Raw genomic sequence first — 26,332 nt, forward strand, 5'->3', positions numbered from 1 at the left:
ATAAAAGCTGAGGCCATTTCTAACATAATCTCTATCAGCAAGATGCCAGCGCTTTTCCAGATTTCCTAAAGGGTTCCTGCTAATTCCATGCCAAAACTAGCAGTGGATTTCTTCCTTTTAATCTCCCCTAATGCCTTATTCGATTATTGTCACTGCTCTCCGACCGCACACCGTCCCTTCAAACCCTAATTCCCCCACTGGAACAGTCAGATGAGGCTGAACGGCGGTGGCGAATCCAAAGGACACACACGGCGACAGACACCCCCCCACCTCCCCACCCCGGGCAGAGGACGGCCGAGGACGACGGGGAAGGGGGTGAGCCAGCCGGACTCTCCGATATCCTCACCCGGCGGAGCCACTGGCCAAGAGGGGAAGGAAGGATGAGCACCGACGCTTGCTCCAGTTGACGGGTCTGAGGGCACCTGAGCGTCTTCGCACATACCTGAGGCATGGCTCTGCTCATCGCCTGGGTTTGTGTCGCTGTGAGGTGAGTGAGCTCTCCCCCCACACCCCTAAAGGCTCCCTCAAACCCCGCCGCAGCCCGGAGGAGCAGGCGAGGGGGGGCCGGGCCCTCTTCCCTCCTCTGTTCTCCCCTGGGGGCCGGTTCCTCGACAGGCGCGAGTTTGGCGGGAGGGCTGAGGCGAGGGGACGAAGGCGCGAGTCCGGCGGGAGGGCTGAGGCGAGGGGGCTGACGGCGGGACTCGCCTCTCCTCGCAGCATGGAGAAGGCGCTGGGGGGCCAGGGCGACGGGGAGGACCTCTACTCGGAAAACATCAGTCGGATCCTCGACAAGCTGTTGGACGGCTACGACAACAGGCTCCGACCGGGATTTGGAGGTAGAGGGAAACTCCCGTCCCCTCGGGGAGCCTGAGAGCACGCGCCTCGGTGGGGGAGGGCGAGCGGGAGCTCTCCGGCTCCCGGTGGCGGGGGTCGCCCGAGCGGGCGCGGGGAGGAGGGTCCCGTCCCGGATCCGGCAGGAGGGAGGCGGTGAAACCCAAGAGGCGGGCGGCAAAGGAGGAAAGTTTCCCGTGCCCCGCCAGCCCCCAGCCCGCCGGCTCTTGCGGGGCGGCCCCGGTGCTGCGCTGGCACCGCAGCCCCGAGGGGCCCCGCCGCGGGGAGCCGCGCCCCGCCAGCCCTGACCCCGCTCCACTCCCAGCTCGTCTCCGTGTCCCGCAGGCGCCGTGACAGAAGTCAAAACGGACATCTACGTGACCAGCTTTGGGCCGGTGTCCGACGTGGAGATGGTAAGGGCCCCGCTTGCCACCCCTCCTCTCCTTTCCCGGGATTCATTACGGTGGCATCTGAGTTGACCGTCATTAAAGCAGATTACAAGGCTTAATCTTCTTGACAATCTCTAGGGCCCAGCGGAGCAGTTTGGCTGGAGCTGCATATAGCTATTTCCCCAGCAGAGCCAGCCAGGGCAGCTTGTGGCCCAGGCCTGAGGCTGGGCACAGAGGGCAACGCTAACCTCAGGTGAGGGTACAGATGGGAGGTTAAAGATGTCTCTTTAACCTTGTTGAGAAGATTGTAAGCATCTGTGGCCCAAAACATAGGTTTGCAGGAAGGCTGCATGGTAGGAGACAACCTATGGGCAGCTGCAGGGGGATGGTGCTATTTCTGAGGCAGCTGCCCCTTGTCATGCTGGGTGCCCCCAAATGTAGCTGCAGACTTGGGTGAACTCCATCAGTTACAGCAGCAGCCCCAGGAAAATGTTAAGCCATCGGAGTGAGGATGGCGTTCTCATTCTGGAAATTGACGTTGATTGCTGTTTTTGCCCTTGTACACTTCCTCCAATACCTGCTCACCTGAGCCTGCAGTCCAGTTTGCAGGCAAGGAACTGTGGGCCCCAAGATACAACCAAAAGTTTTTCCACCTCTTCATCCGTCAATCTAAGTGAAGGCATAACCTTGCCTTCTTACACATTTGCCTCCGGCCAAGGTTTAGCTCCATTTCCTAAGCAACTTCTGTAGAGAACTCCTTTCTGAAGGCTTGTGAGAATATTACTAAGAATCCTTGAGAAAAATAACTTAGATTAATATTAACTTGACACTATAATCCTACTGTGATGTGACCCACTCACATCAGTCCTTTCTTTGTGAATACCCAAAGTAAGCTGCAGAAGAGGCACTGAGCATGTCTTTTTGTTCCCGGCAATTAAACATTGATAGTTTGTTTTTGCACTTTGAAAGGATACTAAATTAGACATTTGTATTTCCTTAGACCTCTGTCACTCTGAATTAAATTATTATCTCTGAGAGGACAATGAGTTTTTTCTCCTTACTCATCAAATTATCTGTTCACTGATTAATTTGTAACTATTCTTTAATAATAAGAAAATAGGATATTTTTTCATAGACTACTTTTTTTTTAGTAACTACTTAATGGTAATAGGATTAAGTGTTTAGGCAGTAAATGAAATGCCATTGACATACGTGTTAGGTTCTTTCATGGAGTTACTGTATACACAGCAACTTGGGACTGCTGGCCCCCACACATAAGTCAACCACCTGTTTATTTCCCATAGGAATACACAATGGATGTCTTCTTTCGGCAGACATGGACTGATGAGAGGTTGAAGTTTAGTGGGCCAACTGAAATTTTGAGATTGAACAATTTAATGGTCAGTAAAATTTGGACACCAGACACATTTTTTAGAAATGGAAAAAAATCAATTGCTCATAATATGACAACTCCTAACAAACTTTTCAGAATTATGCAGAATGGAACTATTCTTTACACAATGAGGTGAGAGCCTGTTCTTCTGCTTTTGGCTGACCTTTATTTTTGATTCTTTCAGCAGTGTTCCTGCATACCTTTTTTTTCATTGTCATCTACTATAATGTATTCTAGACTAACCATTAATGCTGATTGTCCTATGCGGTTGGTGAACTTCCCTATGGATGGACATGCTTGTCCATTGAAGTTTGGAAGCTGTAAGTTTTTCTGTATCTTTCAGTTTTTTTATAGTAATACATTTGGTCTACATGTATGTGAGAAGATCAGAAGTGAGATCCTAGGACACTACTTAATGACATAGCTGAAATTTTTTATTATATTTTTTATACTAGAATCTTACTTTCTCCTCTGAGACTCAGACCATTCATAAGCGCATGGATTTATTCACTGAAGGGTGACTGTTGAAGCATATTTTATTGGTTATTATTCTTACACATCTAGTAGTCAGTGGGTCCTTCAACAAGTCATAAAAGCTGTGGTGCATTTACTATATTACTTCTAGTTTTGCAAATATTTAGTCGATCTGTGGTAATCAATGTATGTGTTTTGTAGCAAATTATGAAACAAAAGCTAGTGCCTATCAGGTCCCACCTCAACCATTCCCTTATTGTTGATTTTTTTGCATTTTGTCATTAATGAGGTTAGGAACTTGCTGGAGCAGGATGCATGTTTCTATGGGTATTTGAACCACAAAAGGGATCATGCTACTAATTCTTTTCAATTGCTTATAAATTACATAATTAATAATAGTAATTTTTCCCTCTGTAACTCAGATGCTTATCCAAAAAGTGAAATAATTTATACATGGAAAAAAGGACCCCTGCATTCAGTAGAAGTACCACAGGAGTCTTCCAGTCTCCTCCAGTATGACCTCATAGGACAAACTGTATCTAGTGAAACAATTAAATCTAACACAGGTAAGATGTAGCCATGTGGGAACTACTGACATTATAAAACACATCATGAAAATAAATTACAGTTCTTTTTCATATAGAACCGAATTACTTTAATTATCTTTTGCCATTTTAAAAACTAAAATCCTTGCAAAGAATCTAACCGGTGTCTCTTAGAAGATAGCTTTTCAGTACAGTCCCTTTAAGCATACAGTTTTTCATGCAATTCTTAAGAATTCCCCCTGCCTCTCCGCCCCAGTAAAAACAATACATAAAATGAATATTATCCTCCTCTGTTTCCATAAGGTCACTTTACCTTTTTTTTTATCAGCTTATTTTTATTACGCATTAGGAGGCCTGTAAGTGCTTTCCTCAGAACATAGTATGTTGGGTTGAAGCCAATAAAGTTTACTCATATGCTGCCAAAATAATGCTGACATACTTGTCTCTTGACAGGTGAATATGTAATCATGACAGTTTATTTCCACTTGCAAAGGAAGATGGGCTACTTCTTGATACAGATATATACTCCATGCATTATGACAGTCATTCTTTCTCAGGTGTCTTTCTGGATTAACAAGGAGTCTGTTCCAGCCAGAACAGTTTTTGGTATGCTGCATTAAGGTCTTTGAACAGCTCAGCATCACATATACCATTCATTCATTACTTTCATTGCTTGTTTGTTTTAGGCGAATATTCACTTCAGCTGCTCTATTTCCATCTTCAAAGGAAAATAGGCTACTATCTCATTCAGACATACATTCCATGCATCATGACTGTAGTCCTGTCTCAAGTTGTGTTTTGGATCAACAAAGAATCTGTTCCAGCAAGAACCGTGGCTGGTATTCATGTTTTGTTCTTTTATCATTCACTGTATTGAATCCATTGTATCAAACAGCTGCTGTAATCCAGTGGGGATTGGAAAAGACAGCTAGTAGGTTTCAGTAAACAAAAATAAATACTAAAATTACACCAAATAATATTCAGTCTGCCCATGAGGGTCAAAATTCTTTACTCAGAATGTTTGGTTAGCCAGACTTATTTGTGATGTTTTTCTTCCCCTCAATATTTCTTCATATGCAGGAAGGGGCAATTTCAGAGTAAATGTCAACCTCTCAATTTTTTAAAGAGAAATTTTTCTATTGATTTATTCTCTTGTGAAACCAATCTGAGTTAAAGCTTTAAAAAAAAATCACATGGGATGAAATCAATCTCATCTGACATAAGGTACCTCATCTAGCACTCATTCCATCGACTCTCCATCCTTTTACACCCCTCGCTCAAAGCCTGTCTGCCTTTTTCCTTAGCCTGCTTCTATTTTTGCTTCTCAAAGGGCACTGAGGAAAACAGAGAGGACCAAAAACATCTGGTTCTCTTCTACCAGGAAAGCAGGTCTGAACTGTGCAGTTAAGAAAACATGGTTAGCTTTGCTTTTGCACTGGCTCAGGAGCAGATTTTCGCATTTGCTCCAGGTATCTAAACAACTAGCAAGGACTTTAGATGGATAAAGTTAGGCGAGAGGAATCCTGTCCTTAGCACAGGTTGGAGTTGTAATGTGAAAGGTGTGTCCATATTGCATGGCAGGGCCCTTTTTTCTTTCCAGTGGTTTGAATTAATACTCCCAAAACTCAGTTTTGTCTCCTTAATTTTTAGTGTGTGCTCTACTATTAAATTTCACACACACACCCCACTTCAATATTGATAGGCTCTGAAACTGCACTCATTGTTAAGGGATAAACTTTCACTGACTGAACTGTTGTTTCTAGAGAAACAATCATAAAAATACTAAGCAAAAATAATAAAACTTGTCAAAAACTTCATGAATCCACTACCCATACATACACATTTTGCAACCCTATCTATTTTCTCTTAACCCAGTACTTCTATACAAAAAATTCCCTTTGTGGGACTTGTCTTCAGTAACAAAAAGGCAGCTATATATTCCCTAAGCATAAATGATGCAAGTCTCATAATTCAAAATGAGTCTATAATTGCAGTTAGCAGGCTATAGAATTTGTATAATTGGCATTTCCTACCTGCATGGAATGGTATTCATAAAAGCATTGCAAACTTTTAGGAATGCTAAGTGAACACAACTTCCTCAGGTGCCTCTGAAGGAAGAGCAACACTTTTCTCTTGAAATCCCCATTGGGAGATGGGATGCAGTTTGGCATCATTAAGCATTTACAAGTAGTATTTTCTGGCAATTGGGATTTCTTTAAGTGCTTAAAAATATTAAAATATCAGGCAATAGATTTTCAAGGATGTTTATTGCAATTGAAGCACAAAATATATATGGGAGCTTTGTACACCAAATATGATGCTACCTGATTTGGCTTTATATTGCATCTCTGGACTATACAGTTACATATTTTGAGTAAAATGTATTTGCTACCTAGTGGGCAGTGGAAGTCAATTCTATATGCTTGAAGTAATGTGCAAATAAGTCTTTATCTGATTCAGTAAGAATTACATAAAGACCCCAAACCCTGGAATAACAACTCTTAGATGTCATACTGAAGAGTAAATATAGAATTAGAAACAGAAAATATTTTAAGAAAATAGTAAAATAGACACCTTTCTCAGCATTGTGGAAAATTAGTCATGTTGGCATTTTAAAAGAATATTTCAATCCTTTTTCCATTCTTATTTCTCTCAGACACAGTCTGAATTTATAGTCCTTACTAATTCAAAATCCCATAGATTCTAAATACCTTCATCTAAGGAAAAGAGGACAAATTTCTTTGACAAAAAAGACTTTCAGGCCCCAGTAAAAAAGAAAAGGTTTAAAATAGAGAAGGTTTAAAATGGAGAAGTAAATCTCCTTTCTGCATCATATTGCAAATACTTGAATTATAAATTTTCAGTTTTACTTCTAAGTTCCTAAACTATAAATTTGAGAGAAGAGAAATTAATAGTAGAAGAATAACAATAGCGTGCCTGAACCAGTTTCTCAGAACAAATTCATTTATCGACTCTATTTACCTCCAAAATGGATGCCAGTTATACTTTGCAGGTGATATTACAATAAATACTCTGAACATTTTGCGAAGATAAATTAATGGTCATAAGCACCTACTTTTTACAGACCTGCAAGTGAAAAATGGGAGACAGAAATTCTTGAAGAAGCACTCTCTTGCATTCCTTATAATTGTGTCATTGGAAAGAACAGCAGATTGCTAGTATGAAATTCCTTGTTTTATGTGGAGCTATGTACATAGCTATGCATATACATATATATGTATACATGTGTGAAGTTTTATGAAGCATAGCATTATCAGAAATTACTTAGAAGAAGAAAAATGGTTGTTGGGGGCCTAATTTTAAGTATGCTCTGAGTCCATATAGCAATGGCTATTATTTCACATTTTCATGTGCCTTTATCTAATCTTTCTTATTCCTGGCAAAAAGTTCATCTGTTATTTTGCAGAAAGATAGTAGTCAGCTTCTACCTTCCTAGCAGGTCACCTTGGGAATTTTAAATTAATATCTCGTCATTACACTTTATTTATAATAAATTCTCAGATAGGGAAAGGTGTTCGGGGTTTTTTGTTGTTTCATTTTTAATAAGAAAATATAACGTATTTCGGTATTTGCATTATGTAACAGATTCTTCAAAACTTACCAAGAAGTGTTCAAAGTGGAAAGACAAGGGTAAACAATCATCAGTTACACAGTTTACCAACTGTAATTTGACATTCGGTTTGATAAAGTAGTTTTCCACAGTGCAGAGCATTTCATCAATATTCACTCCACATTGAGAGAAGTCTTATCTATATCTGTAATTGAATAGGAGTCCTATTCCTAAGTTTAAATTCCTGCTGCAGTAAGTTTTTATTCAGACACAGAATATATCATTTTTATTACTAACAAGCACAGGGACAGATTCTAATCTAATCACACATCATATTGAAAAGTTCATTCTGGACCTTTGAAATTGAAATATATCTCAGCATACTTGTATTCATATTATAAAATGAGTCTGGCAGATTGGGGAGAAGTAGAGTTCCTACATATTTTTATACTGTTTCCTATTTGCATTTCATTGAAACATGTTAAGTAATGACATTGGGACGTAGTTAACCTTATACAGCTGGTGAGCTACATCATGTGAAAGAGTTGCAAAAAACCTCTGAAAATAATCAAGTCACCCTGTCTTGATGCTGCAGTATGCAATGACACTGCATCCTTTCTACTGAGCCTCATTCACAACATATTGATTCATCATCACAACATGACATTATAACATCTTTTACTTTCCCACCTACCCTTTCCTAACTGCAGAAAAGAGCGGAAGAGGGTATTCTCCACCTTACTGTCTTTAAATACCTACAGTTTTCACATTCTAGCAGGCATAATTATAAGTAAACATGAGTCACAGAGGCTCATATGTTAATGAATGAGTTTGCTTTTGCACTTTTTGCTTGTATCAGGCAGCAGTGGAAAGTAAGTGTATTTCCTACGTTATTAATGCTGTACACTCCAAAACAGAAAGAATAAATTCATGAGTTCACGTGAAGAACACTATGGGGCCCATAAGCTACATGACCAGATTTGTTCTGTGAAAATAGATAAGCAGCTCTAGAGAAGTAGGTTTTCTAGCCTTCCATATTTGTAATTATGGGTGCTTTCAAATCAAGGTACTGTTAGTGAATCTTAAAGAATGTATCCAGTGATTAAAGACAACTGCACAGAGGACCAAACTCTTATTACTAGAAATATTTGGATCATAGCCTACCACTGATTTTAATGCAGAATTTGATTGATTCAGTGAGGGTTCCGTAAGCCATGATCTGTCTTGTGCAACAACAGGAGAAAGAGAGGATCACTGTTGGGAAATGACAGTATGTTAGTCTAGATTTCTGCCAAACATTCCACTTACTAACCCCTCAAGTAAAGTGTCTTTCATACTTTGAGCCTGAATTTTGTTATACCCATGTTTATCACAGTTCTAAGAATCTGTACCACGTAGTATGTAGTTATCTTAACTTTCAGGCTGCTTAATATATTAAGGAAGTTTGTTCAGAGCTTTTAGATGCTGAAGCCAGTATACATGAATTACTTAAGAATACAAAATACTTAGCAGTCTGGTTAGTTAGCTGGTACGTAGGACGACAGCTAAAACCAAAAAGGACTTGGGTTTTTTTTAATATATATGAATTTAGGAGTAGCAGAGTTGAAGCAAAATTCTAACGCCTCCATTTTGTTTCTCTTATTTTCAAGGAATCACTACAGTCCTAACAATGACCACTTTAAGCATCAGTGCACGCCATTCTTTGCCCAAGGTGTCCTATGCTACCGCCATGGATTGGTTCATAGCTGTGTGCTTTGCCTTTGTCTTCTCTGCACTTATTGAGTTTGCAGCTGTCAACTACTTTACCAATCTTCAGACTCAGAAAGCAATGAGGAATGCAGCCAGGGCAGCAGCACTGGCAGCAGCACTATCAGCAGCAACTGTACCGGCAGAGGACGAGATTGTCTCGGTAATTGCTTGCTTTTCTGATAATAAGCATCGTATAGGAAGAGGCAGCTGAAGTAGAGAATGCAAAACAATATTAAAGTGATCTTAACCTGAAACAGATTATGTAACCAGATCATGTCTATTTATCAAAGACATTGTTCTTATTTCAGAAAATGAAGAGACTTCATTTAGTCATACTGTTTATTTAAATTTGAGATATGATTTACTAGAGAGATGTTTATTTGGCAAGATATTTAAGGAAAGCCATTAGACTGTTACCCATAATACTTCTCTTGGGCAATGCTGTAGGCAGTGTGGTCAGGCAGCTGTGGTTCTCTCAGGAAGTCGGCAGAATTTGTAGGACACAGTACAATGGAATGAACATGTGCATTGGCCAAATGATTATGGGATCACTGTAGTACACTGGTACATACCATAAGTGGGTCATCTGGAAGAAGAGGAATTAGCCTTTACATAAAATTGGCATCTGTTACTTTCAGAAAAATCTGTGTTGGTGGAAGCTTGGGGAAAAACATAAATGTAAAGATTAAGGATAGATTTTACTATATGTGAAAGACAGGAAGGCTTTCTAGTATCAAAAAAAGTATGTCAGAATTGCTTGTAAATATTATTCCTTACATCTTGGGCTAAGCAATGAATGCTGTCTCACAACATATGTTAATATATTTATCACTATAGCCCTCCTGTTTTCAAAATCAGTTTTACTACCACCACGTTTCCCTTTTTGAGAGGAATAGCAGAATTTGAATGACCTTCTGCAAAACCTTGAGTCTGTAGTTGAATAAGGAAGTCAATCTAAGAGCTACTAAATATCAGGGCAACACCTTACCCACCATATAGTTGTTCTTCCACATTTGCTTATAAACAGCAGTTAAAGTTATAACATTTAGGTACATTCAAACAGTTACATTCATAATTGATAAGTTCCATATAATAGCGAAACCAAAGCTCCACAGCATCTTGCTACTGGTCCTCATTGGAGCTAATCAACAAACATTCTTCACTTCAACTGGGAAGCGTTGTGCTTGTAAGTCATAGTGTATTTTGCTTACAATTTTTTTAATATTGAAAAAAACTGAAGACATTGTTAACGTATAATAAAGAAATGCATTTTATTTTCACTAAATATATAAACGCAAAAAGAAGCAAATCTTTATACATTTTAACTCAGAACCACAGAGCTTTTTTGTTTGTTTTTTAAACCACAGTTATATAAAGAAAATACAAAAGAAAGTCCAAAAAATTTAAAAGGAGTTGGAAGCGAATGTTGGCAGAATCTTGCACTGAGTTTAAAGTGACAGCAGAAAGGTTGATTTAGTTTTGACAATACTTACATTACAATGTTCATATCTACATTTATTTTAAGTAGTAAACTTTTATAATTATATTTAAACCTTACAAAAAACAATGAGAGAAAAAGAGAGTATGTATTTGCCAATATTTAGGACATACTTCCCCCCTCCCCAATATAATGATATCTGACTGAGAAGTAGTCTGGACTGAATGAGCATAACATTGCAACAGTAAAATAGTGTAAAATAAGAAAAATACTGTTAAGACTGAAGGAACTTTAAAATGTACTAAAGCTTCATTTTTATCCTTTGTTGACTTTTTTCCAAGGGCAAGCTATCAGAAAAAAAGCTAAAGAGATCACTTGGCTTTATGTAGCATGAGGAAAATATCGATAGCTGCTACATAATGAAGAGGAACAACAGCTCTGATCTTTCCTACACACACTTCCTTATTCAAGATTGAGTTAGTCATAGTGAGGTTTCCAAGAAGAAAAAAAAAAGTCCCTGCTGAGTGATATGAAAACAATTTGGCCTACTCTGCACGTGCTACTGCTGGTGAATTCACAGCAGGTGCTACAAAGCTGCTGCCACACCCCCCCCCAAATCTCTAGAAGACAACTGTTTCAAAAAATAACCCTCTGCATGTGCCCAAATATACTAGAACATACTCCTGATGACTGTGACTCCTCCAGTACTTGTGGGTGAGATTTATATGGTCTCTCTATCATTGCAGACCAAGCTAAGCACAAACTACAAAATTGCTGTTGAACAAATTAATAAAAGAAAAAGAAATTAAAAGACTTAAAGTTTCTTATCAAGGGCTTCAGCCACAAACAAGCACAGAGCCAAACTGAAGACACATCTTCCTCATTTTGTAAATATTTACTTGTTAGCTTTTCCAAGTAAGAACAAGCAAAAAATAAGCATCTAGGAATAAAATAAACATCTAGGAAGCACACTGCAAACATTTCCTCAAGAAAACTGTTTACAATTAGCTAACAACATATATATTTAGAAGAGTAGTAAACCCTGTAACATCAAGGTCCCAAGGAAAACTCAGTCTCTAAAACAGCCCACAGTGTCCACAAAATTCTATAGTCCTGATCTTGCTCAAAGCTCATATTGTCCAAGACAGTAATTTTCAAGCCCTGTAAGTCCACCACTTCTTTCTCAGGACCAGTTCTCTGCGAGAACCTACCTCTGCAGTAATAGAAAAAGCAAAATCACTGAGATCATAAAAATGAAGGGTACTTACAATTGAAGGAAAGACCATGTAGTTAAAATGGCTTCTAGAAGAATTAACTATGGGATTTAAAAGGTCCCATTCCAGAAAGGCATGCTGGGAAAAATAAGTAATTACAGGATAACAGATTTTAAGAAGCTTTTTTTTTTCTTTTTCCTTTTATTTTTTTGTGTGGTAAAGGTAAGGGGGAAGGAACTTTTGTATGTTGTCACATAGATGGATATACTGTAGTCAGTGACATAATTTCAGCTGAAACAGACCTGAACTAGCTAATTTGAATGCTAACAGTGTAGTTAGCACAGGCTAATTGCACGAGTATATGACCCTTTTCTCAGGATTATCATCCTCTACTGAGCTTTGTACTTCTATAGTTACATTACTGGTCTTAAGGCAGTTCTGTTTGAATAAGGGACACAGCATAATACTCAGTTTCTTATTGTAGATTTAGGAGCTGTTTCTGAGGTCCTGATTTCCCTTTTGTTGCCCCATACCCCCCAACTTGTTCCATTTGTTTGCCTCTAAATTCTTTCATCACTTTTCCTTCCAGATTTTTCTTTTTTTGGTTGCTACAATGCCCAATTATTATTCTTTACCCCTTGCGTAATTTATCTTACCTCTCCTGCTCGTCTTTTTGCCTTTTCTCCCTGTTTACTCTGCCTTCCTTCTTAAAATGTTGTTTTCTAATTCACTAACAAAAAAATTCTATTAGAATCCATGTCTTATAGATTAAAATGTTTTTTAACTGTCTACTTTATTTGATTTAAAAAAAAAGTAATTAAAATCTTTCCCTTCTCTCATACCCTGGGCTTTGGTACCTTGTCTTTTCTAGTCTGTGATTTTTTTTTAATTTCTTTTTGCTCTTTTAGATAGGGTAGTAGAGTTTTCATCCACTTGTAATGCTAGTATTTTTATTTGTGATTTTTAAGTGCATGAAAGTTGTCAGAATTTTAGCTATATAAAAGGGCAGGTATAAGAGGAAGAGTAGTGAACAGTGTGTCAAAAATGCATACTGTCTTCTGCAGTTATAGAAGTCAGATGGTACTTTTCCATTGAGAAAATTTCTGAAGATTGTAAAAGTTTACTTAGTTTTGGGGAGTCATTTGTAAAAATAAAAGTGAAAAAGTGAAATGTACTTACTCGAAATTTTTCATGGCTATACAACTGCCAATGGAACTCTGCTACCAGTAGCAACATTAAGAGTAACAACATAGACTATATATTTTTAATAATCTATTATCTTAAATTGCCTGAAGAGTGGCTAAAGAACATTGTGGTCAGAATAACCTTAGGCTGTCTGAACTAGTATTTCTGTATGACAGGAGACCCGTTCTCCTGCTTTGCATAAGAGAAGCCCAGGGAGACAGTTTTGGTATAAATGAAAATTCAAAGGAGTTGTAAAACAGCCAGTTAGAAGCTTTTGCTGCTTGAGTGAGGGCCTAAACTCATCAAGATAAACGTATTTACAGAATATATTCAGGTTTTTTTAAATTCCAAATTAACTATGTTTCCGGGGGGGGGGAGGGGGAGGGGGGGGAATCTTTCAAAATACTGTCAAAAAGCCTCCTTCCCCCTTCAGTCTAGTTATAGAGTTAAATCTTGCTTTATTCAAATGAACAAAACTTTTTCTCACAGGTTTTTATATTGTAGCCAAAAAACCTGTACACTCAGAAAAGAAAGATGGAAGACGACCAAATTCTGCTCTGCTGTACTAATGAAAGTAGGAGGAACTCTGCTCAAGTCATTGGACTACACTGGTTTCAGTAAGAGAGACAATGGTCCAACTATGTGCTCAGTTAACTGATGACAGCCCAGCATGGCTGTTCTGGTTCCAGGAAAGACACTCTATTTACCTCAGTTAACCGAGAGCAGAATTTGGCTTGTTCTCTTTGTCAGATGTAGGCAATCCCTGCGTGAAATACAAAACTATGGGTGTTCCACTCCAAAATATGATGGCCACAAGCTGAGTAGTCATCTGGACCCTGACAAAAACCTGGTTTTATTCATATGGTGACCAAGCTTGTTCTAGCATGTCAAAACCAAACACATATATACATATACATAAAAAACATTACGGCATTTAACTTTTTAATCCATTTCAAATGTGTATTTTGTATATCAGTCATATTGTTTCATTATTATGGCTTCCTTTATCCAAGAATGTCCCAATATTGGAAGTTGCAGGGGAAAGGGTGGTACTGTCTGGAGTGCACCATTTGAAGTAATGCTCTGTGAGATGGTCAGGGAGTACACACCATGGATCAAAAGACATCCTTTCCATGTGAGAGACTACATATAAAAGACAAAAGATTGTTACAGTGTGGTAGCTTGATGTTCTAAAAGACCTATTGTTTTAACAGAAAACAGCACAGAGCAGAGAGAAAGCTCTTCTCCCTACAAATAGCCCTGTCCCTGCGTTTCAAAATAACACGGCTTAGGCAGAAAAGGATTCTCATTCTCTTTAACAAGAGAGAGAGCAGAGCAGCCTTATGTCACTTTTGTATAGAGGATTTAGTTTTCTATAATTACATCAGAATATATTGAGTATGTTTAATGACTATCCTAGCGTAACTGAAAGGAGAGCACTTCTATTTGGATTATCAACAACCCTTTATGACATCATCCGAGAAACAGCTATATGCATTAAAGTCTTGACTGAGAACATGGCACTTTCAGTCGAATTAGGGAGACCTTCCTGCTCCTCCACAATTGCAGATTATCAAGTAGACTATTAAAAACAAACAACAACTTTCAATTATATTGACTTTTTGTCATCCCAATAAGGAAAGTAGATGCCGATTATTTGGTTCTGCCTGAGTTAAATATTTGTCTAATTGACAAAGCCAATGCAGGGCAGTAGGGATGGTTGAGAAGTAGCTGATATCATACACAAAAATAGAAAAATTCAAGATGAATTGGGTTTAGACATTTTTTTGTTCAACATTGAAGTCTAATCCCGGTATCTTTTTTGCAGGAGAGAGTGAGAACAAAATAAAGTAAGTTAAATTATAGAAAAAAACCCCAGACAATCCTTTCTAATGCTGTTCATATAATTCTGTCTCATTTAGACACTCAAAATAGTTTCTATATGCTGCAAAAATATAGCAAAGTAAATGTAGAGACAGGGATGGTTCTGGACTGACACTGATAAGTTTAAGAGCTGAATGTGACTTTGAATGTTTAAATCTGTTTAACATAAACACATATTTTGACAGAGGCTCTGTGCTAATTATATGATTTTTCTGATATGTTACGTATAAATGTTGGGAAGAGACTCTACCACAGTACATTCACATTGAGAAGAGAATGACTAGGGTTCCCGCCTCTGCTGTCCTTAGTGTTTACCTGTTTTATATGACAACAATTTTAATACAATGGGCATGGTATATTTTTCAAAGTTATACTTTCTGCCTCTAATGGCTCTTTAGATTTTCCATGCAAAGTAAAACAACTTTGAAGTAATAAGATAAAAGCCTCTCCCCCTAACCACCTTTACCTGATGGTTAGGCTATATTTTGAGAAGTGAATTTCAATCCCTGAAGGTTAAGAAAGAATTTGAACATGGCTTTCTCACGCTCCAAGTGAGTAATTCAACCTAAGTGATTTAACCTTTTTACTAGGGTAAAGCACGAAGAAAACAAATTTGCATGTTATTCCTCATAATATGCCTGGGAAAGGAAACTTAGAATTCCTAAAGAGAGAACCTAAAGCTAGGACTACTAGTGACTTCTAAACTATATTCAGCTTTTAATTATGCAGAACACCGTTTATAGATGTTTGCAATACACATTTTTTGAATCGGATCCCACAGATGAGATACGCAAAGAAATGTCTAAATTATAGGTTATAATGAATCTCTGGCATGAGATGGACACTTAAACCGCACAGGACTGTAAAGATTGAGGTGCCTTAGTGCATGTCCAAAAGGAGGTCTTACATAATGTGGTGAACTGAACTTTCCTGCTGCAAGGTGCTGCATATGCATTGTTCAGTAGCTAAGCAGTTTTTACAGATCACACTGTTGAACGTAGGGGCTAAACTATGCTTAACTCCCTCTTTGGGAGCTAAGTCACTAGCATGTGATTTTATGTGTATAATATGAATGGTTGAAATTACTCAAACTCTATCTACTAATGAGGTGGGCAGGGAGAAAGAATGTTATGTATTTAATTTAGTATTCTGCCTTGTACAGACATTGAGTTTTGGTCTTAGTTTTCTTTTGTTTCTGGGGTTTTTTTTGTGTGTTTTGGGATGTCAGCAAAGTTCAATATCCTTAATCCAATAAATTATAAAGAAAAGCAGCAATAACACATTTATTTGTCTAAACTTTTAGAGTTTATTCTCACGGACCTCTTTTTACTGCATTGCCCGCAGGAAAAAGAGACATAAGTGAGTAAAAGAGAGATAAGTGAGGACATACAGATATTCATTTGCTTAAAGTTAGCCAGCATATGAGTGCATACATAAGATACTCATGTTACTGCTAGGTCATAAACTAGACCGATGGTGAGAATATGTATTTGCAGTACAAAGGAACGGAGAACAGTAGAGAATTTTACAAATATGAATTACAGAAATCTCTTGAGGAAAAGAAACATAAGAACAAAGCGCATTCATAAATCACAGTTAGCACCCACATAAAAATCAGAAAAAGCTGACAAAGAATTCCAATTACTCCAAGGTTATATATGCTATATTTTTTTTAATCTGGAAGCCAAGCAATTTGCTGAGAGTGTCCTGAGATATTCTGAGCATAAGCAAATTCTAGTGATGTTGATGAGAGTTGTGAGAGAGCAGCACCTTTATAGACAAGATGAGACTGCTTTGTGAGCTTTCTAGGGGATCAGATAGCTGAGCTGCAAAAGCTTAATAGAAGCCAGACTATACCTTACTAGCCCATATACATACCAGTCTTTGTCTAGTCCAGTTTTATGGTATCTCACCTTAAACAGTGAACTTGCAATCTGTTCTGTGTCACTGGGTAGTCATACGTAGTGACAAGTTTAATTGCCTGATGGGACTAACATTCCACATGAGTGCAAGAGTACTCCTCTGAATCAGGATTCAGTAACTTAACAAAATTCATTATTTCATTATGACACAGTGTGCCATGCCTCAGGCTTCTTCTTGTTGCTCTTGCTACTTGTAAAACAGTCCTTACTATTTGAGTGATTGGCTGTGTGAACTATGCAAAATAGGCTCTTCATTCCTGTTTTCTGTGTTTTGCTAAAGTTTCATGATGTCATTGTAGGTAAGCTTTGTCAAAAGGAAAAGTTAAATCTAAATATAGTAGACAAATTACGGTAGCTGCTGTTCAGAACTCAACTGTAATAAGAAACTATATGGTTTCCTCTTGCCACCTCCTCCTCTTGATTTAGCAGTGAATTCCAATGAAAAATATGAGTTGTGGTTCTGGGGCAGCAAGCCTGGTCTATAGTCAGCTATCACACTGAGAAACATCTTCATTACACATCTGAGATAAATTTGGACTTAGAATTCCATATCCTGGGTAGTGGTATACAAGAAAATAGTCTTGGTCCTAACTTGCTGGATGGGCATGAGAGTGTTAAAGACAGTGTAAAGAACTACTCAGGGACTTGGTTAATGATTTATAGTAACTCTAAACCATCTCCTCAGCAGGTGAAGAGCATGACAAAAAAACGTGGCTTTACTGAGACAGTAAAATGCACTGGTCCTTCCTGAATATTGGAATAGGCTATTTTAGGTAATGAGAAGTTATTAATATCACTCCATTGATAAAAATGGACCTAAACTGGCCCCAAAGTGGGAGCATAATCAAGTTAGTTAGTGTGCTCCCCAAGTTCTGAGGATACACACTGACTCCAGATCTTCCTGTCTCCAACTTGAGATGAAATCGCATTGAGATAATCCTCCTTCTATAGCAACCCTCCTTCTACAGGAATGAGATTTAATAAATATTATAAATAAAATAACAACCAGGATTACACTTTTCCAAGTGCCTATTCAGATGATCACAATGATTTTACTACCTCTACATTCTAAATATGTTCAGTACTGAACGTCATCCACAGACCATATGCTACATCTGTTCTGCCTACTATTAACTCCATCACCTCAGTACAATAACTCCTGATTCATGCTTGAATGATCCAGAACAGAATTTGACCCACCTTATAGCAGAATATTGCAGATAAAAAGGGTTAAAATTCACCTTAGCACTTATATTTTTAGGAACCACTCATTCTCCACAAAAGGTCAAGCTATCTTGCAGTAAAGCAAAAAACAAGCTACCTTACGACTTCTACAATTCAGTTCAAAGCAGGGCATACAAGCAAAATGGAATAGTAACTTGAATGAAAGCAGTAGCCCAGGCTCTCTCAGTCAGTCTGTTTACAGAGTGGGATTATTATGATGATTAGTGCAAGTGGACATGGATAACCCTCTTTCTGTTTCTGTGACACATCTGTAGATCATCCTCCATTTAAATCTGTCTGTTGCTTGCTGTGTTACTGGAAAATACAAAAACAAACATCTGCGTTCCAGATAGGCACAGCCCCAGAACATGAATGCCATTTAATATCCATTCAAAACATGATACTAATCATTTAATGCATGGATGGCAAAGTGGAGGAAGGAGGGATATGGCAAGTTGGAAGTGTTGATGGGTTGTGGGGGAAGAAAAAGAGCAATAGGGAAAAGAGAGATATACTGAAAAAACACTTTTTTCTTTCCTCCCCCCCCCCCCCCCCCCCCCCCAAATAAGATGTTGTTCTCTCCACCTTTTACTTAGACTAAAATCAGCTGCGAGGAATCCACCTCTCCCGCATTTCAGTTGGATACCAGTCCATTCATCCATGAGCAGGACTTAGCATTGTGTTGTAGCAATGTTGCTTGTTCTGATACTCTGGCAGTAACACTGACCGCTAAAAGGATAATTCCTGTTATAACTCTATTTTAAGTCATACATGAGATACCAGGTGTGTCATGCTAGCCTTTTATCTAGAAATTGTGGCCCAAGTACAAGTATAGGCAATGTATTTCAGAAAATGCTTCTTTTCCTTTTAACGGCCCAGTCATTTATCTGATTGACTAAAATCTGTTACCAGGCATAGAAATCCTGCAAGATAAATCCCAAAAATGCTGACAGTGGGCTACATTTAAGTGAATGATTGTCACTAAATGACTCCCAGAGAATGACTTTGGAAATTGCGTGTCTAACAGAATTTTGCTACCTTAAAACCATTCAGATGTTACTATTCCATTTTACAATAGATATATATGCTGTTGTCCTGTAAGTTATTTACATTGTCCAAGACTTCCCTCATCAGCTTCAGTCATTCAGTCACCTAGTTCTGCTGACCAAAAAAGCTGCTTATTCAAACCCAGCTGCGTATGTTGTGCAATTTTGTGCACAGGATTTTTCATCAATAATCTGGAAATAAGTTTTGCAGTCCTTTATTGACGAAGCTTTAGACTCAATCTCAACTAAAATGTTGTATGTTAGCATTGCTTTTTAGAGTCTAAGGTATTTCTATTGCTTCCTATTAACAGAAAACTTGAGTACTTCATATCAGAACAATAAAAACCAGCTTGACACTCTAGGCATTCTTCTGTATTTTCTCAGCCATCAGACGAATCTTATGGCTGCTGCCATGCATCCACATAACTAACGGTAGTCCTGGGTAGTGGCAGTAGCAGCAAGGTTTTTGAAAATTTCCTCCCGTTTGATACTACTGTGAAAGTGGGTAACTGATATCCATTAAAGCAGGCCCAGAGCCCGTGGTAGATCCTATTCCTAAGCCATTTCTGCAAGGAAGAAATCTATTACTTCTACTCTTGTGAAAGTAAAAAAAATGGCAACTTGGCCACAAATAATACAGGCGTACACAATTAATATATATGTCAGCCTAGCAACCAAGAGGTAAACTTTAAATGTTCCTGAGTTCTGGCTAAATTTTTAAGAGTTTTCATACAGCTTTCTGAAGAGTAATTGGACCTGGCTATGAATATTGCACAAAATATAGGAATAATTTGGTTTCATTTTACCATAAATGAAAATAAAAATAGTCCCATTACAGTTAGGATGAGTGTTTGTCTTCAGTTGTGTGCATGCAACTTCTGTAGAAATCATGAGATATAGTTGAAAATGAAATTTCATCCTAGAAAAAACTACAGGACAATTTAGCATTCATGTCTTCAGCACATGTAAAGTTAGTCCATTTCCTTTTGTGCAGCAGTTTTCTAGTTCATCAGCAGCTAGTTTGGGGACTAACAACAGTGTGACAACTTGACTCCATTAAGTGAGTGTTTACCAGAACTCATCAATGGGCTCACACAGTGAAGACTGCTCTTGAGCCAGCCCATATGTGCTATTTTGTTTAAACTTGATTCATATTTACATAAACTTCAGTCATACCAATATATTGCAAATTAGATACACCATTACCTTCTTTTCTTTTCCTTTTAGCTCCATCTTTTCTTTCTCTTTCTCTCTTGTAGCTTCTGTTTATTACCATATTAAAAATAAGGAAAGCACTTTTTTTTTTTTAATGTTTTTACAGCAAAGCTTTAGGCCACAAATATACCTCTGTATATTTGCACTATTTTTGTGATTTCCTTAGGTTGCTCTATAGCAGAGAAGCAGCAATAAAATCAGAAAGTTGAATAAAAAGGTGGCAAGAATCCTAATGCTTACAAACCCTAAGACTCTGTATCCAAAAATCACCCTTTTTTCCCCTCCTTTTTCTTTTTTTTTCCACAGCATTCTGACTCCAACTGTAACCTGAAGCAGCGAGTAAACTCTGTGTCATCTCAAGCAGATCAGTCTCCTGAAGCCAGCATAATATCAAATATAGCATCCCAGTGTCAACCAGTGTCTGTTCCTCCACTAGCCCCACCATCACCACCTACTGGAGGCACAAGTAAAATAGACCAGTATTCTAGGATCCTCTTTCCAGTGGCATTTGCAGGATTCAACCTGGTATACTGGGTCGTTTATCTTTCAAAAGACACTATGGAAGTGAGTAGTAGAATTTCTGAATACTTGCTAATAATATGTAATATGTTTACTTGACCAATATTATTTTAATTGTTCATTTACTCTTGCAACTCCAGTTAATCAGTCCTTTCTGAGGAAAGTTACTGATAATAGCTTTCTCTAAAAAATCAGCTACGGCTTCCAGTAGTAGTGGCACTTAGAACAATGCAGATAGGCTATTTGAAGATGAGAAATGTAAACACTTACCTCTATGCCACGTTGCACTGAGCAGAACACATTGTGTAAGACAATGTATGATGCCATTCTCAGCAAACAAACTCAACTTGAGTTTTCCATTTCTTAATCTTCCTATCTGCAGTAGGGAATGGTAGAATTATCTGTTGAAGCAATACAGTGAAGGAGATAAGAACTTTAATATCTCCTAAGGTTTGCTCAGTGAGGTAATAAGATAACAGTCTCTGCAAAAAGGTTTGTTAGTCATTCTAAACGTTTATCCATAGCGTGAAGAATTGACAACTGCAGTATACAGTCTGTGAATCGAGAGTCCCTGTTTTCATACATTTTAACACTGATTTTTTCCTGTTTCTTCATATAGCTGAACTGTTTTATGAAGATAAAGCTGCTAAATTCTTTGCTTAAGTTTGTTTCAATCAGGCAGAGAGTGATCATATCTTTAGATATCCATGAGGTCCAGAAGAAATGTATGCCCTGCAAATTGAGCATGTCTGGAATAATCAGTCAGTGATTAGTCATTAAACTTTAAGTCTTTAATGCTTTAATTCTCTGACTCTTCCCTTTTGCCTAAATACAGCTAATGGTGTCCCATTTCCTTAGTAAAAAATACATTCATATGCCTCGTTGCCATAGAGTTTTTGAATCTCACTGTACATTGCAGTCAATATGATTGGTACATTTAGCTTTATTTAGGGCAGCTAGAGAGATAATGATGGTATTTAGATAGTACTGAGTGCACAAAGTCCCTACATCAATAAAAACAGAGGCTGGCAATCTGGTATGAGTGGTGAGCAGATTGTACCTTTATTTCCTAGATTAGAGGCAAAGCAGGCCAAGGGAAATCTCAGGGACAGCCAAGAGATGTTGCAGTTCAAAGTAACGAGGCAGTGCTGATCAGCTGATTGGTGGCATCTTGCCTCTGCTTGAAGCAGAGGCTACTAGCCTCTAATTTTGCTGATTTTTGCTACTAGTATGATCTGGAAAATGCTGTCTCTCAAAGATGGAGTGTGCTGCCAAGCAGCTTATATGAAATCAGGATGGCAGGAAGATAGGAGGCACTATCTCTTACAAATGTTCCTGCAGATGTCTCTCTCAAGAGGTCACAGCTGCTAACTCCTGGCCGCTCAAAATCTGCCCAATGCTAAATCTAGCATTTGTGCCAGAGTTACTGATCCTGCTATTAAAATATTGACTATGTGTGCAAATTACTTATCTCAATCAGAGAAGGGAAGTATCAAAAAAGCTCATGTACAATCATTACAGCTTCTGTTTAGAGGCCAGTTCCTCAGCTTGTGTAGCTTGCCATAACTCCAGTGATTTCATTCAACCATTCACATTTTGGAGCTAGAAATATTTGGAACATAGTTGCTGTTTCCCTTGGTAGTGATGAAATATTTACACTGAGCCTTGCATATTAGTAGTTCTAATATAACTAGGTTTTTAAAATACTTCTAAAGTCTAGGACATAAATATTTTTAAAACGCCACTTTTGCAAGCCCACAAACGTGCTCACAAACTGAAAAATTATGTTCTGTAGTAGCCTTATAGAATGACAGAAATCCAGCAGCAAAATTTAGAAAACAGAACAGTATTGACAGCTGGGGAGTTTTGAATTATGAAGAATGTAAACAATTATGTAAAATGTTGATCAAGCTCTTCTTCATAAATTACATTTTCCTGTTTGTGTACTCAGTTGTAACTAATAATGATTGTGATATACATTGCTAGGTTTCTAATTCAATATGTTGTATCACTTTACCAGTTGTTACTTTCAAGGAAAACCAGGATTGTTTTCACTTTAAAAAATACATTAAAAATATAAGTCTTTCCATTCAAGCAGAGGAGAGAAAAAAGTTAGGTGAGCAAAGCATGGCATGCTTCAAGGCCAGTTCAACTCAATCACAGGCTCAAGTCCAAAAGATTAAATATTGGTACAGTATTATTCAGTTAAGAAATTTAATTTCATTTAGGAAGTGCATTTTGCACAGTATTTCTGGTATATTAGCTTTTCTTTTTTGAGTTACTTCTTTGAGTTCATTTAGCTTTTGTTTAAAAAACAAAATGGAAAAAAAATCTAATCAGTTCATTATTTCCCTGTGCACAAGTTCTCGTAGTGCAGCTTTCTAGGATTTTGATTAGCGTAGTTTGGAGCGCAGAACGTCATTCACCAAAGTCTGTCATTGTGGAGATTCCTAAACCGAACAGTTACCTACTGTCTTTGGACAGCACATATAGAATAAATCAAGAAGCATTTCATGAATCTGTTTGTAAAAGCAGGCTATTAGCACGGGAATCAAAGGTAATTTTCAACTCAAATCATTATCTTCTGGCAAGACTTTTCCTTTGACTTTGAAGGAAGTGCAAGAATCGTTTTGTACTTCATGTTCTAGATTCAGAGCATCAGCTAGAATGAGCAGCCTTGTTAATGTAATGACACAGAGTTGTATGAAATAAGGAGCTCTCTCCTAAGCTGTTTGGTAGTATTTCTGTGCATTACTAACCAGTTTTCTTATGGCTTAAGTAATGGGCCATATGTTACAGAAATGAAGAAGTCATTCTTCATTTGTGTGTTGTATCTGATAATATTTATAAGAACCTTGGGGCTTGAGTACTTTTCAAAGTGCTCCTTGGAGTACCTTTTTCTTCCCCCTCCATTTAATCGTTTTCTTTTTGGAAGACTTCAGGTTAATCACCCTTTCTCTTACTATACCTGTAAACTAGGAGTATGTTAATTACACAAATTTTAGGACTTGGAAGTCTGCATAATGAAGAAGGTGTTTCTAATAAAATGTATGCCTTTAAACATTTGAATATTATTTTTCAGAGCAGCCAGGACTGGGCAGATAGCAAGAGTATCTTAGACTGAACTCTATATTTGTACTTCCATATATACTGAATCAAGTCAAGCTCAGAAACCAGGAAGTTTAGTAGCAAACTTGCATTGTAAAATTAATCTTTTGCTACATTTTTAAGCAAAATCGCAGCATTCTCTGAATGAAAAAAATGAAAAAAAAAAAGAAAAAAAATTCCAAGTTGAAATTAAGTGCTTCAGCTGAATGCTTTTTACATGTGGATGGGGATAAAGTTATCTTCTGGCCTTTATATTTAAATAAATGGTTCTATTCTCCATTGGAACAAGTGGGAAAACATTCTTATTTAGTAGCAGTCATCCACCATGCAACTTGATACATAAAACGTATTTCAGTGTAAACTGGTTTGCATTGTGGAGTAGCAATAGCATTGCAGGACAACAGTTATATTAGTAAAAGTATAGAAACGAAGCTAATATATTTCTCTGCCTGCATGTTGCTAGACAGCATGTTATTAGAACCTAACATAATCAAAGGACAACACAAGAGTAGAAAAAAGGAAGTACTTGAAAATATGTATACGAAAGAACCCCAGTTGAAAGAACAGATGCCAGTTTTTAGACCACAGAAAATGCTGATACTTGTACAATAAGCCCCCCCTTTCTCTCAAAAGTTTGTAATATGAAAAAAATAAAGCATTGAAGTTACTCTAAGAGGACTTACTCCCTCACTATGTAAGGTCAGTTTGTAATTAATTTAGATGGAAGGTTTGAAGATGTGACATCCCCATGATTCATACATGCAAAATGGAATAGGCATGTTTCTATAGTGCGTGTCTTCTGTAGAGTACAGTAATATCTGCCAGCCACAAAAAGCTCTATACCGTAACAAACAATACACATTTGTCTAGATTAGCCAAAAAGAGAAGGTCTTGAAAGGAGAACAAACCTATCTGACAAATGAGAAAAAGTTGCTCTAGCTTTTTATTTTGTCATACAGCATTTTTTGGCTTTGTTTTTAGTTTTAAATCTTGCTAAGTCCTTGAGCTGAATACTAATTTATGACAGTGACCTTGGTAGGTGAATTGCATACTTAGTTTATTTTAAAATGTGCTTGATTTAGAATGCAGAGAGTGCCCTTTTAATCAGAATACAAGTACTTAGTCTACCTTTGCCATATCATTCACAATGCATATGCTGTTCTCGCATCTTCTTACACATCTTCTTTCTAAAGTAACCTGTCTTAATTTTTATATGCAACATTATATTACAGTTTTTCATGTAATGAAACACAGAATAATGGGGCGAATCAAACTAAAGAAGGATATGATGTTAAAGTGTTGATGATAAACTGCAGAAAAACAAGCAGAGGCCAGCTTTTATGTTTGGGAGCAGAGGAAGGTACAAAGTCACTGAATGTGCTAAATGTGCTGAGTCCTGGATATTATTTGGATGCAGAGAACATAGTATGATGGCAGAAAAAGTTACATAACAGGTTGAAGGAGAAGATCAGATGCTAATGATGTCAAGTGGGAAGAAACAAGCACAGAGAAAGAAACAAGAACTGGAAAAGTATTTAGCTTCTGTATGTTAATATTCATAAAGCTTGCAGTGCATATTGTTACATCATGTTTCAGTTTAAACACTGGAAAAATAAGTTCAGGAGAAAACAGTCATTGCCATACAGACTTACAATTGGCCTTTGATGATCCAGGTAATGAACATCAAATTCTAAGAGGATTCTCCCTTGTAATGCAGTTCTATTTTAAGTCTGCTGAGACAGTTAGAAATCAGGTGGTTTCGTTGGTTAACTTAGTTGTTAACAACCCATAGCTTAAACTTCTCTCTAAACTTTTATTCCAGTTTTTTGAACCTACTGCAATGCATCTTCGAAATGACCATCAGTCCAACTGAAGAACAGCTCAAGGTTTCAAAGAAATCACTGAAAGTTGTGTAGGGTTGAAGGGACTTCAAAGGATTTGTCTATCCACAGGTGCTCTCAATTTTCAAACAGGGAATATTTATATTGGACATCACCTGGAAACATCTCTGGACAAATCAAAAAGATAGAAACTGCACAGGGTTCTAACAATACTTCCTTAAGATTTCTTACATTGATTCTACTATAAAAGTTTTTGTTAAATTATTTTGTTCAATTGTCAAAGAAAAGAATGTGCATTTGTTCTAATTCTGTTATAAACAATTGAATGTTTACATTGATATAAAATATCAATAACAGGATTATTTTTTTTAAATACAATAAGGATTGCTAAAATAAGTCTGATTCTGAACTAGCATAACTTGGCATGGTTTCACTGAAAGGTTAGGAGCTGCACTGATTTGAAGCACTTGAAATTGACCCAAAATAGTGTTAAGAAATCCTATGAAAGGGAGCTGCAATCCCATTATGTTTTCATAACCCTTTCACAGAAAAGATGAATGATGAATTCTAATTTTCTTTAATTTCATTTTCATCTCCTTTAATTTGAGATAATATTTATAAAGAACAAGATATAAGAAAAAAGGAACTAGAAACTATTGTTTGTGTACTTTAGCTGGTTAGTTATGATAGTGTAATTTTTTTTTGTTGAGAGTGACCATGGAAGTACAACCAGACTAATAACAAGCAATTTCTCGTCCAGATCTAGAAATGCAGGACTGAGATG

The 26,332-nt window shown here is 37.6% G+C and overlaps 1 protein-coding gene across 1 annotated transcript; it reads left to right on the forward strand.

Moving 5' to 3' along the window:
• The first annotated feature begins 449 nt into the window (after positions 1–449).
• GABRA6 (gamma-aminobutyric acid type A receptor subunit alpha6) lies at positions 450–25,580 on the forward strand. Its single transcript, XM_076350384.1, has 11 exons — positions 450–487; positions 718–836; positions 1,177–1,244; positions 2,525–2,745; positions 2,851–2,933; positions 3,510–3,653; positions 4,086–4,238; positions 4,319–4,471; positions 8,853–9,112; positions 20,387–20,644; positions 25,530–25,580. The coding sequence occupies exons 1-11, from the start codon at positions 450–452 to the stop codon at positions 25,578–25,580; spliced, it is 1,548 nt and encodes a 515-aa protein (XP_076206499.1).
• The last annotated feature ends 752 nt before the right edge of the window (positions 25,581–26,332 follow it).

This window comes from Aptenodytes patagonicus, chromosome 12 (genome assembly GCF_965638725.1).
Source record: "Aptenodytes patagonicus chromosome 12, bAptPat1.pri.cur, whole genome shotgun sequence".
In the NCBI taxonomy this organism is placed as follows: Eukaryota; Metazoa; Chordata; class Aves; order Sphenisciformes; family Spheniscidae; genus Aptenodytes; species Aptenodytes patagonicus.

What these genes read in the sequence shown, in the direction of transcription:
- GABRA6 (XM_076350384.1), top strand. Translation starts at nt 450, where the DNA reads ATGGCTCTGCTCATCGCCTGGGTTTGTGTCGCTGTGAG. An exon ending in ACTATTCTTTACACAATGAG is followed by an intron (nt 2,746 to 2,850) that starts GTGAGAGCCTGT and finishes AATGTATTCTAG; the next exon opens with ACTAACCATTAATGCTGATT. An exon ending in TCCAGCAAGAACCGTGGCTG is followed by an intron (nt 4,472 to 8,852) that starts GTATTCATGTTT and finishes CTTATTTTCAAG; the next exon opens with GAATCACTACAGTCCTAACA.